At 38.3% G+C, this 12,625-nt stretch overlaps 2 protein-coding genes across 12 annotated transcripts in view; one reads left to right on the forward strand and one right to left on the reverse strand.

The window, feature by feature from the left end:
- Positions 1 to 2,770, forward strand: part of Eml5 (EMAP like 5) — a 112,910-nt gene extending 110,140 nt beyond the window's left edge. For 2 of the 3 annotated variants that reach the window (XM_027419615.2, XM_027419616.2), the window contains 5 exons: positions 102 to 264; positions 722 to 825; positions 1,204 to 1,357; positions 2,063 to 2,163; positions 2,393 to 2,770. In XM_027419615.2, coding sequence (XP_027275416.1) covers positions 102 to 264; positions 722 to 825; positions 1,204 to 1,357; positions 2,063 to 2,163; positions 2,393 to 2,429 — 559 coding nt within the window. In that variant the 3' untranslated portion in view covers positions 2,430 to 2,770. Of the gene's footprint in view, positions 1 to 101; positions 265 to 721; positions 826 to 1,203; positions 1,358 to 2,062 lie in introns of all 3 variants that reach the window. The other variant, XM_027419613.2, reaches the window with a different exon arrangement.
- A 2,050-nt stretch (positions 2,771 to 4,820) lies between these two features.
- Zc3h14 (zinc finger CCCH-type containing 14) overlaps positions 4,821 to 12,625 on the reverse strand; it is a 47,331-nt gene continuing 39,526 nt past the window's right edge. For 5 of the 9 annotated variants that reach the window (XM_027419610.2, XM_027419605.2, XM_027419608.2 and 2 more), the window contains 5 exons: positions 9,516 to 9,636; positions 8,129 to 8,265; positions 7,762 to 7,853; positions 7,339 to 7,445; positions 4,821 to 6,512 (listed from right to left, as the gene is read on the reverse strand). In XM_027419610.2, coding sequence (XP_027275411.1) covers positions 6,506 to 6,512; positions 7,339 to 7,445; positions 7,762 to 7,853; positions 8,129 to 8,265; positions 9,516 to 9,636 — 464 coding nt within the window. In that variant the 3' untranslated portion in view covers positions 4,821 to 6,505. The remainder of the gene's footprint in view (positions 6,513 to 7,338; positions 7,446 to 7,761; positions 7,854 to 8,128; positions 8,266 to 9,515; positions 9,637 to 12,625) is intronic. The other 4 variants (XM_027419611.2, XM_027419606.2, XM_027419609.2 and 1 more) reach the window with 1 other exon arrangement.

The following is a 12,625-nucleotide window of genomic DNA, read 5'->3' on the forward strand; positions in this document are numbered from 1 at the left end:
AGGTGCTAGATTTAAGTCCCTGACCTTAAAAACAGTTAAAACAATTACATGCATGAGACTTAACAGTTTTCTTTCTTTTTTAAAACATTTTATGTATTTAGATTCAGTCCAGATTCCCGGTATTTGGCAGTGGGTTCTAGTGAGAACTCAGTGGACTTTTATGACCTAACATTAGGTCCCACCCTTAACAGAATCAGCTACTGCAAAGACATTCCAAGCTTTGTCATTCAAATGGACTTCTCTGCAGATAGCAGACATCTCCAGGTACAGTACCAATACCAAACCCAGTTTATACAGATGCTTGCTTGTACATTTTAGGAAATGCATTTAAAGCCCCAGGGATTACACCTGAACTCACTGATCTGTTTTTTTTTTTTTTTTCTGTATTTATTCTGTATCGCACTCTTTGTGAAATTAAACTTTACCATTTATGATGTGTACACGGTATAGGCCATGTATATGATTACCATGCCCATTATCTCAGAAAAGATTTTGTGGCAAATGCCTAGAATCTCATCATTCGGCAGGAGCCCCAAATACAGTGGATGATGGCCTCTAGCATTTATTGCTGGGCATTAGACCTTAGTTATCTGCTCATTTTGCACCTGCTATTCTCACCTGCATCACATTACCTTCCTCTATGTTTTGTTGAAATTTCTGCATCTTCATTGTGACACAAAGATACCTACTAATAATGGATTTGCTCTCATTTTGGGAACAGGTTTCTAGTGGCTGCTATAAACGGCATGTCTATGAAGTGCCTTCAGGAAAACACCTTGTGGATCACGCTGCCATTGACAGGATCACGTGGGCTACTTGGACTAGGTAAAAATTTCACTTGTGGCTTTTGATTGGAAAGTTGGGAAATGTGAGCTGGGAATGTGGCTGGATACCAGAGTGCTTTTCTAGCATGAACAAGGCCATGTTTGACAGAAAGCAGGAAAACAGCTGAAGCATGCTTTCTCATCTCCTGTTGTCCTAGCATGTGGGAGGCAGAGAACTGATTCAGGTTCAAGGCAAGCTTGATCTACATAGCAAACCTGGCATTTTCCTAAATGGTCAACAGCACTGAAAACAGCTTTGGGGTCAGGTGTGGTAATGCCCATCTTTACTCAGCACCTGGGAGGCAGAGGCAACTGTTACTTTTTTGTAACATGGTTAAAATGTCTGTGCTTTCTGTGGTGCATTTGCTTTTCCCTCTAGTATTCTGGGTGATGAAGTTATGGGAATCTGGTCCAGACATGCTGAGAAAGCGGATGTCACCTGTGCCTGTGTATCTCATTCAGGAATCAGTCTTGTGACAGGAGATGACTTTGGCATGGTTAAGTTATATGACTTTCCATGCCCAGAAAAATTTGTAAGTTTAATATTTTGTATTACTTTAGTTGTATGTTAAATGATTCATCTTTTTCCCCACTTATTTAAAATGTTATGGTCCTGATTGAAAATACTGTAGTTAAAACTTTATTTCTAAAGGTTTCCTTAACACTTGAAGTAAAAGCTATCAAAAACAAATCTTCCAGGACAGGTGTGGTGATGCCCCACTTTGATCCCAGTACTCCAGAGGCACAGGCAGATAGATTTCTGCATTTAAGGATAGCCTGGTCTAGAGAGTAAGACCCTGTTTCAAAAATCTTTGCTACAGTCTTTGGAAACTTGTAAAGTTCTCATGAGCTTTTAAAAATCAAACCTATAGGGCTGGAGAGATGGCTCAGAGGTTAAGAGCACTGACTGCTCTTCCAGAGGTCCTGAGTTCAATTCCCAGCAACCACATGGTGGCTTACAACCATCCATTATGAGATCTGGTGTCCTCTTCTGGTGTGTAGATATACATGGAAGCAGAATGTTGTATACATAATAAATAAATAAAATCTTAAAAAAAAATCAGACCTATAATCAGTTACTAAGATCTACCCCATACCCCTGCCCTTTTTACAGAGAAAAGCTCCCATGGTCCTGAACCTATGACTGCACACAGACCTGTAAAACTTTACAATAATTGCTGGGGGGTCTACCTCCCTACTCTTGTGATAAATTATGAGAGCTTTTGTTTCTGTTTTAGGCAAAGCACAAGAGGTTCTTGGGTCACTCCCCCCATGTGACAAATATTCGATTTACCAGTGGTGATCGACACATTGTCAGTGCTGGAGGCGATGACTGCAGGTCAGTAGTTTCTCAGTGCAGGAAGAGCACAGCCACCTTGTGTAAAGACTCAGTAACACCTCTATATAGCTTCAGTAACCAACACAGCCAGCATTCATCAGATGGTACTATAACCAGTGACTCCAAAGTCATTCATCTCATATAAATTACATGGGATTTGAAAGATAAGTTGGCAAAAATCTAAAAATCTAGAATGTGATGGACTCCTTGTCACTTTTTCTAATTGCAGTTTGTTTGTCTGGAAATGTGTGTATATGCCTCACTGAACTTCCTATATGATGCTGAGAAGACTAAACAAAGCTCACCTCAAGAGACCAGTTCCACGACAAAAAACCAAAACCAAACTCTGCATGGTCCAGTGGTGCTAACTGAAGACTGTGACAGGGAGGGATGTGCAGAATCAACCACACAGCAGAAGACTGACAGTTCAAAATGCTTGCTATATGTACCAATCCATAATCACTGCCAGTGATTACACTGCAAGGAATGGCTGAATTATTTGACAAAAAGCCATCCTCCACTTACTGAGGAGTGTGTAATTTTGACAGACTTGCCCAGGAGATTAGGTTACAGCAGTCTTAAAAAAAAAAAAAAAAAAAAAAAAATTGGACTAGGCGTTGGTGGCTCACACCTTTAATCCCAGCACTCCGGAGGCAGAGGCAGTCAGATCTCTGTGAGTTTGAGGCCAGCCTGGTCTACAGAGCAAGTGGCCCCTGGAAAAAACAAAAACAAAAACAAAAGAAAAGAAAAAGAAAAAAATATTGGAAAATTTTCTCATTTCTAACATTTCTTCAAAGAAATATTTCATCCTTGTACAAGGAAAGTAATAAGCAACCATCACCCTAAAGTGTCAGTTTTCAAAATGCAAACATTTTTCTTAAGGGAACTTACACAAGCTTTCTTGGCAAATGTTTCTTAGTTTAGTCCTCTCTGCTAAGGATATTTCTTCTTACAGTCTGAACAGAGCAACAGGTCCAAAGTCTTCAGCATATGCCGGCTACATTTTCACTTTTGAGCTGTCATTCTTTGTGTTTCAAAGCCATCTCTATAAAATTTTGAATCACAATTATGGCCTCATTAATAGGAAAGTAATATAATGAACATTCATTTCCAAGTGTACAGTTTTTTAAGGTTCTGTGATAGCAATAGCTCTTAACTGAAAGATAATGCATATTTAAAGGTATGATCTAATAAACATTTGTTTATTGTGTAAACAAAACATTAAATTCATACACTAATAACACTGGGCATAAATTTTATAGTTTTGTATTGAGAAAAATTGTTTAACTAGATGTATGCTACCCTATAAGGCTGTTTTCCAAAATGAATGACTCCAGGTTCACCTGAGAAGTCAGAATCCTTCCACTTTAATGCTGCCAAAGATTGGGACTTACGGCCCAGGATTTTGCTGTTTAGCCTCACTAGTTTCCTCAAGATGAAAAATCCAGTAGACTGCTGTGTAAACATTATTTTTCTACATGTGAAGACACTGAGAATGCTCTACCGGTTATTTCCATTTTTTATTTTACTGTGTGAATTATCTTTGTAGCATAGATCCTCCCTGTCAGGCTTCTGGACTCCTATTTGATTTTTTTTTTTTTTATGGCTAAAAAATTGTGACTATTAAAACCAGAATGAACACTTTGCATCAAAGAACTTTTGTCTAAGTAGTGCTTGGAGCCTGGTTTTAAAGGTGGAAGGCTGATAAGGAGACTGTAAGAAACTTAAAGCATAAGGTAGCTCTTCCTTATGCTCACGCCAAATGGTCCATCTAAGTTAGGTCAAGTTTTAGAATGTATTGAATATTACATAAAATGGCAGTCAATACATTAAAGAATTCCTATAAAGAAAAATGCTTCAAATTTAAGCATGGTATATAGTTCTAAGGTTTTCCTTCTGGACAGCTTGGCAGCTTTTAGTTATAGAAAATTTTCAGTTCTATAGAAGTCCACCATGTTAAGCAAGTAAACCATAAAGAAAAGACTGCTTGCTTCCACTGTATTTTTGTTCCCCAAAGTGGCCAACCTGGTAAGTCAGTCTTTAACATGGTAGTGGTCAGTTCCATGACTAAAGACCAGCAGTCAGGCTGACGTCTTAAGTAGTCATCATATGGCCACCTTGCTGGATTCGCCACCAGCTGTGAAAAGGGTGACAAATCATATAGAATCTGCCCTATAGTTTTTAATGTCCAAAGAACTACCTGAATTATAGCCCAAGCCCACCACCAGTTACTGTCATCCCACTTGTTTCCTCTGTAAATACACGCTAAAGCATGCAGCACACTCCGCATCAACATCAACCACGTCATTCCTTTCTCTGGGTGACTTCTCACATGGCTTCATTCATAACTAGTAGTCCAGTAATTGTTTTAGGGTTAGAGTTAGCCTGTCTATAACCACAGAATTAAACAACAAACCATTTAAATGTGGGGCTAGGGCATGTAGCTCAGTTGGTAGAGTGCTTACCTAGAATTTGTAAAGCCCTGGATTAATCCCTAGCACTACGTATAAATGGGCATGCCTATAACCCCAGATGCAAGCACAGAATCAGAAATTCAAAGTCATTCTTGGCTACATAGTGCATTTGAGGCTAGCCTGCAGTATGTGAGACCTTACCTTAAAAACAACAACAACAACAACAACAACAACAACAAAAAACACATTTTAAGTGTGTTTATAGTTACTATCTACTCAATAACAGAAAATAATTGTATTGTTACATGTACTTTTCTTATAAACCATTCTAAGTCCCTGTTCCCCGCTTCTGGTCTTTACTGGACAGTTATGAGAAGACATCTACACACATTTTTAGAAAGTGGTATTTTAAAAGCCTAGTTCTGGAAATTCACAATTATCAACAGAATTCTTCAGCTGAGATGAAAAGCTAGGATGGATGCCTTCAATTTAATGGAATGCATTTATAGAATGAAGAGATGCCACTTCACCTGAACCTATGCAGCAAGCAGCTTTTAGACCGTGTCTCCTCTGTCCTTTTGCTGTTTCTGATCTTTACTCTCTAGGAGTAGCATGGTCAAGGCCAACTTACGAAGTGGTTGAAAAATTAGCTAATGCTTTTCTTTCTCAATGCAAAAGCAATGACCACAGCAGTAGAAGGCTGGCTTCACAATGTTAAACACAGACTCTGATAGATTTGACTTTATTATCCATCCTTTACGTATCTTAACAGTTTAAATTTGGTCCTGAAAGTGTTTGAGCTTTCATTATTCCCTTTACTAACCACCTCTTACACTTTAGTTTTTAAAAACATCAAGTCTTTGAAATCAGTTGTCTGTTATTTAAAACATTTGACACTTCTTGCCTTAACAGTTTCAAGAACCACATACATAAAACTCCATAATACAGTGGCCAAGTTTCTCCCTATTGTGATGTTTACCCATATGAGCTCTGTAACTAGTTCTGTCATTTAAAATACACCACTTAAATCTTAACTTCTACATTTCAAGAACCATCTTTAGGAGTGACTAAGTATATTTTCTGTGGAGTTATTTCTGACAATATTTTTCAGAATATGGTAATATATATGTATATTTATACTCTTGTGAGTTCAAAGTCTGTTTTCTGAAACTTTCTGTATATACCTGTAAAATTTTTTTGTATGATTTTGTGATAATGTAGTCCCCCCAAATAATTATATGCTGATAGTAAATGGAAGCATTTCAAGGATTTGTCCATATGTTTTTGCATTTGTCTTTTCAACCATGTTTACCCGATGTGACCATGTCACTACTCCCTTTCACAGAAGGCAAGGGCCTCAGTCCACTTTACCAGAGTAGCACTTAAACCAAGGGTCTGTATTATGCTTTTCAAAGCAAATTCATTTAGACATTAAAAAGAAAATTTAAACTAGTTTATCAAAGCTGCCTCCGTCGGTATTTTGGCCACTCCTATTTCCTCAAAGATGATGCAATATTTGTAACTGACTGTGAAAACACTGCATCATCTTTGGAAAAGTGATTCAGCTATGAGGCCTTCCCACAGAACTATAGCCCTAGGCTGCAGTACCATCACCAAAAATGATGTTAAACAGCAATGTACAAACATGCCGCAAATGTTTTAATAGAATTTGGCTTTTCTTTAAACTGTCTCTTTCATAGTTAAAACTGTCTTTTTCATAGTCAAAACAAACAAACAAAAAAATGTTGAAACCACTTAATAAGATTACAAACTTGAAAAATTAGACACTTCAGTTAGGCAATAAAATTCATATTATGAAAGCAATATATTCTAAATTTCAAAGACGTGACAAGTTCTGTAGAATCTCTCTCATCAGAAGATGGAAGCGTTCAAACTGCACGATCTTCTTGCCAGGTAGGACTAGGGCATCATTCGCTGAGTAAATAAAACCAAAAGTTTTTTTAAGTTAACTGCACTGCATGTAAATACAAAACTTAACTTCTAGCTCAGGTGTTTGGTCTTCAAAGAATTCAATTGTGTAAAGGAGATAAAAGTTTAAAAGTTATGCAATTTAACTTGTAGGCCATGTTAAAATGTTCTGAAACTTCAGTATTTTGCCATCACTAAAGTCTAACAAAGCTGACTGGGACTTGTTTTATTTTTCTATGCATGTGTAGGCCAGAGGATGACCTCAAATGTCTTTTAAATTCCGTGTCTCTAGTGGCAGACTGGATTGGCTGGCTAGCAAACCCCAAGGATCTGCCTCCTCCTCCTTCCCATTTCTGGGATTCCAGATACATGCTACCATGTCCCATATTTTTACATGGGTTCTAGAGATCAAATTCTTTATAGACCAGGCAGTCTCTTTGGCCCTGATCTGAGACTGTTGGGCAGTTGTGTTAAAATACACACACACACACACACACACACACACACGCAGACAATCTGCTGGCTTAGGTGTTTTGTTTGTATTGTTGATGCTTAGAAGTTAGAGGGGCTGAAGGGTGGAGTTCAGTGGCTTATTCATTATGCTCTGCTCTGGATTAAAAAACAGAACTCATCTGGAGATGCTGTCGGTTAAACGAAGTCATCACTAGGTAAATGCAGTTCAGTTAGTAAATCATTTTTGCTAAAAGATCCTTCTTTAATTTTAAAAGCACAAGGAGATAAAAATTCAATTTCCCTCAGAATTATGTTCTTATCATAGTAGGACATAATTCTAAATGACATTAGAATAAAAAAAACTAACTTAAATCCTCACCTAGTTTGAGGTCGAATCCATTTCAAGGCATGTCTTGGTGGTACAGTAATGGTGGGGTGATAAAACGTGCAGTCTGGTCTTGTACACTGAGTATTAAACCTACAGTGCTGAACAGAAACAAGAGAGGAGCAAAACTTCAACACACTCCACAAGATAATACAGATATATACATACCTGAGATAAGCAAAAGCAGTCCACTGTAACTAAACCAACAGATACGGTACTGCCCATTGTAGATCATTGAAAGCCTTAAAAAATATACCTCCTCAGACACAAAATCTGCACAGGATCATAGCAGGACACCTGCTAACATGTGCACAAACCCACACATACACATAAGTAAAAGGTATACAAAAGAGAAATGCAAACACCAGAATGACAGATTAGCACTAAAACCATTGTTTGGAAAGTAAAGTTTCTTACTTTGGGGTGGTAGAAGGGACATTCCATTTTCTTACAAGCTGGGAAGTAACGGCACAGCTGACCATTAGAAGATGGTGCTGGTGATGAGACTACTGACAAGAATCAGAATGAAGAATGGTCAAATCTATGTGGCAATGTCATTTTTAAAAGCAGTCTGCTGGTTTTTGTAAAGAGGTGAGACTCAATTTAGAACAAAAATATCTGTCGGTCAAGATAAAACTGCAGAGCTCTGTAAGAAGAGCAGATTTGTTCTTTGAATGCTAAATTCATTTCTAAAGCTATCCTTTGTTGTTTTGTTCCACTTACAGCCAGAAAATACCATTTTCTACTTTTTCACCCAAATACAACAGTGCACACAGTCACTAACCTGGTTTTGAAGCCAGTACTGGAATTCTTCTACTCATGTGAGTGAAGGGACAATCTGGTTTAGTGCACTTTGCATCATATTTACAATTTGGATGCACAAACAAACATTTTTCAGCAAATTTACAATTGGGAAAGGCTCTACAAAACAAAAACAGTTTATTACTCATATTTAACATTCTCTATGACTATTAGCTTTTTTATAGAGGACTTCACAAACACCATGCATGGCTGGAAAGATAGCTCAGCAGTTACAAGCACTTCCTGATCCTCTAGAGGACCTGAGTTCAGTTCCCAGCACTAACACTACAGCCTGTACCTCCAGCTCCAGGGTATCCAATGCCCTTTTCTGGCCTCTGGAGGCACCTGCACATATGTGGTATCTAGTCTGTCTGTCTGACATGCACACACAGAAATAATGGACTAGGAACATAGTTCAGTGGAGAGCACTTGCAATATTCATGAAACTCTGGCTTCAGTCCTCTGTGGTGGGGAGGCAATTAGAACTTTTTCAAATGAAGCCAAATACCAAAATAGAACACAACTGTATTTCAAATCTGGAGGAACTCTACCATGTTGAAACTCAAGGCAAGACTTCATAGAAGTTTTTTTAAGTAATTCAATTTTAACAGAATATCCAAATCTTATTTTTTAATTCTGAATTTCATTTATTAAATAATATAGTTTTATGTACATCGATGTTTTGCCTGCATGTATGTCTGTGTGAGGGTGTCAGATCCCTTGGAATTAGAGTTACAGACAGTTCTGTGAGCTGCCAAGTGGGTACTGGGAACTGAACCTGGGTTCTCTGGAAGAGCAGAGCCATCTGAGCCATCTCTCCAGCCCCAAATCTTAAATAAATTAAAAAACTGTAAGCATATCTCAATGTACAAGGCACGATACTGTAGAAAGATTAATCATATAGTCCTTACATATGTAATTATGCTACATGTACTTATAGTCAAAACATGGACATAGTCCAATCATGGGACCAACAAAACACCACCACCTAAAAACAATCTCACAAAGTTCCCTGCATTATGTTAGCCAGTTGGTAAGGAAAACTAACCCAAATCTAGAATATTTTTTCATTACTCACATAACTCAATTTACTCCCAACCTAAATAAACAGCTTATGTCTGTGAACAAATACATAGTAACTGAATAATTACACATGATATATAGGGACTCCAAGGGACCCAGACATTTCAGGATCATAGGTACCATGCAAACCATTTTCAAAACACATACACACACAAAGCTGAAGGGGGAGGGCTATGGTAAGTATCAAGTATTGTGTTTATTTATAAAACTTCTCTACAAAGGAAAAGAAAAGGCTGTAGGATGTAGAGATTAATATTGCAAACTATCCATTTGACGTTACTACTCACTTGCAAGGTGAAATGGGATGATGGTATGCACATTCATCCCCATTTTTACAAGCAGGCCAGTACTTGCAGCGCTCCAAAAGCTTTTCTGGTTTTTGTGCCACACTCAGATCAGTCATCTCAGCTTCAAAGAGGAATTAAGAGTATTCTGTTAATTATAGTTGCAGTTTGTCCCAAACCCAAGTCTCAAAACTGTATGTTCTTTAATGTTTGCATCCCTACAAAATAACCCCAATTGATATGGCCAACCTTAGTAATGCAACCTTAGGTTAGCAGGAAGGAGACCAGAGTTGTCATTATAAAACCTCAAGTACACAGGGATTCTGTAGATAGAGCTCAATTTTTCACCAAAGTCTAAATTTCAGTCTCACTCAGAACTTAAATATAAAAGTGAAGGATGTAAAACAAAAACAACAACAACAAAAACCCCAACAAAACAAAAACACAAAAAAACCATTGAAGCTGAAAACACAAGCTGATAAGGAATGTGATTAATTTTCATATTCCATCAAAATGACAAGTGTCCAGATAAAAAAAGTAACCCCAATTGTTGAGGTATATTGAGTAAGGAACTAAACTCTCCCTGATATTTAAAAAGAAATCAGCTTTACCTAAAATAGACCAGCATTGCCTCCGGGCAGGAGTTTGGGGGAAGGAAAAGGTCATCTAACAGAGCAAGTCTGAAGTCTGGCTGGGTGTAAGATGCTAAGTTGGGGGACCAGGACCTGGAAAACAAGCTTCACCCATGGAGTTCACTGTCTCTGCATTAAGTCATGTCAAATTACAATATCAACTAGTATGCCACGTGAGAATGGGATCTCTAACTTTTCCTAACATATCTGTATGAAACTAACTTATGGCACCAAATAAAATTATACATGAAGTCCATGATCTGCTGCTTTTTTGATCTGAGACATCATAGTCAAAAAATACTACTGTTGGGTCTTATGTGTTATCTGTTCACATTGTTTATGAAGCCAACTCTCACCTCAGCTCTACTGCAGCAGTGGTACCAAGCTCTGGCAGGGCATATCTGGCCCTGTAAGGCAGCAGCTCACCTAGACAAACTCTAACATCCCTGAGAGTCACTTTGCTGAGAATCAGATGACACACAGGAAGGAAGCACTTGTGCTATAGCGACCCCACCTGTGTCCTCCCTACATGAGAGAGAGCACAGCAGTGTCATGTCGTGCAGACAGGAGCCTCAGTAACTCATGTCTGTCTGACACACAGTCCTATGCTCCTTTGAAAAGAGCAGGCCTGGGAGGCCAGCCCTGCATGAACGCTTTCTCAGCATCCGTAAGGCCCTGGGCTTTATCACTTACACAGCAAAATAAGAAAAATAGAAAGTTATTTTATTTAGACTTGGGATATAAATGTTCTTTGAGAATTTCTACAGAAAACCTAACAGCACTGGATGGGGGAACCTCGATCACTTTGAGATGATCTGTGCCCTGCACTGCTCCATATACAAAACTATGGCATACACATGAAGACCCAGGACAAAGCAAAGACTAGATCTGAAAGAGCAGTGCAGTCAGAAAAAGTGAAGTAGCTACTCAAAAATGATACACTTTTTAAAAAGTATGTTACAAGGTAACTAACTTCCTCTTAATGAAGAAAATGTGAAGCAATATACAGCAGCAATATACATGCTGACATTTTACTTCACATGTGACTAAACTCTGAATTTTCAGAGGCAAATTCACTTTGTATTGAAAGCTGTAAAGTGCTCCCATGTGATGGGCAGTGGTTTCTTAAAATAGATGGTGTGGATGGTTAGTGCCTTCAAACACCACCAAAATACCAACCCAAACACAAAAATTTCAACTCCTTTTTCTTGCACTAGGTGAAGACCAGAGCTTCCAGGATCTGTAGGAATCTCTTAAACAATAGCATGTTCTTGCCACTAGTGTTTCATCCCCACACAGTAACTGTGTCCCAACAGCAAAGGGGTGCTCTACTCATCCCAGCTGTCTCCACAATGGCCTAGGCACTCATACAAGGTAGGCATACCCATGACTAGCCTGTTACTGACACTGTGACTACTTCATTCCACATACCAAGAAGGCTTAGCATGGAAACTCACCTTTAAAGGAAATTGAGTCTTAAAAGAGCCAAGTGTTGAGCTATCAAATTGACAACTAAGAGCAGTAACACTGAATTTTCCTTATTTTAAACAAAGCATGCAGATCAAAAAGAAAAAAAAAATGTGCACTGCCTATTGTAGTTTTTCACTGTTAAAATATTGCTTTACTTAGGGTCACAGTTGCAACTCCTTCCACAAACCAAGACTATACACACACACATATACACACACATACATACATCATGACACTGACTCACAGTAAGGAAAGCCTCTCAAAAGAGTTTCTCACTCATGGACTCATGATCTATTTTAGTTTACTATACTTTCAGTGGCTGAAGAAAAAATATCAATGTATTTTTATGTCTCTGCCAAAAAAAATTACTACTTAGAAAACACTTACAAATTTACTGTTTTTTTTTTTTCTTGAATCTGTTCATTTTTAAGATTTAGTAAGTAATTGTCTGCTTAAGAAGTGTATCTAAATCAGGAAGGATAAGTATTGGTAGGGAATGGAGCGGTGTCTCAGTGGCTAAGAGCACTGGCTGCTCTTGCAGAGGATTCAGGTTTAGTTCCCAGCACCCATGTGGCACTCACAGCTGTGTACAACTATTTCCAGGGAATCTGATGCAGCCACAGGCATGCATGTGCTTCTATACACTCATACATGAGGCAAAATGCTCACCTAAAAGAAAACAAAGGGAACAAAAACATAAAGGATTGATGGTGCCACACCTGCCACCGGTATCCGTGAGGTAACAAGTGGTCAAAACACAAATGGCTGTCTTAAAGTATGGCACCATCTAAACTGAATTCACTTGAGTACTATTCAGGATTAATAAGGTCTTTCTGATACTTCAAACAAGCATCCTGTTAGATTAGGTAAGAAATCCCTTCCAGAGAAATAGTAGTATGGTGTGGAAAACACCAAAATCCAAATCCATCTTTCTTTCAAGTTTATGGTTGGGGCACTTGGGCAAAGTAAGTTTCTAAAGAAAAAGGCAACCAATGCATCAAGAATGATGGT

The sequence above is a fragment of the Cricetulus griseus genome, chromosome 5, assembly GCF_003668045.3.
Source record: "Cricetulus griseus strain 17A/GY chromosome 5, alternate assembly CriGri-PICRH-1.0, whole genome shotgun sequence".
NCBI lineage: Eukaryota > Metazoa > Chordata > Mammalia > Rodentia > Cricetidae > Cricetulus > Cricetulus griseus.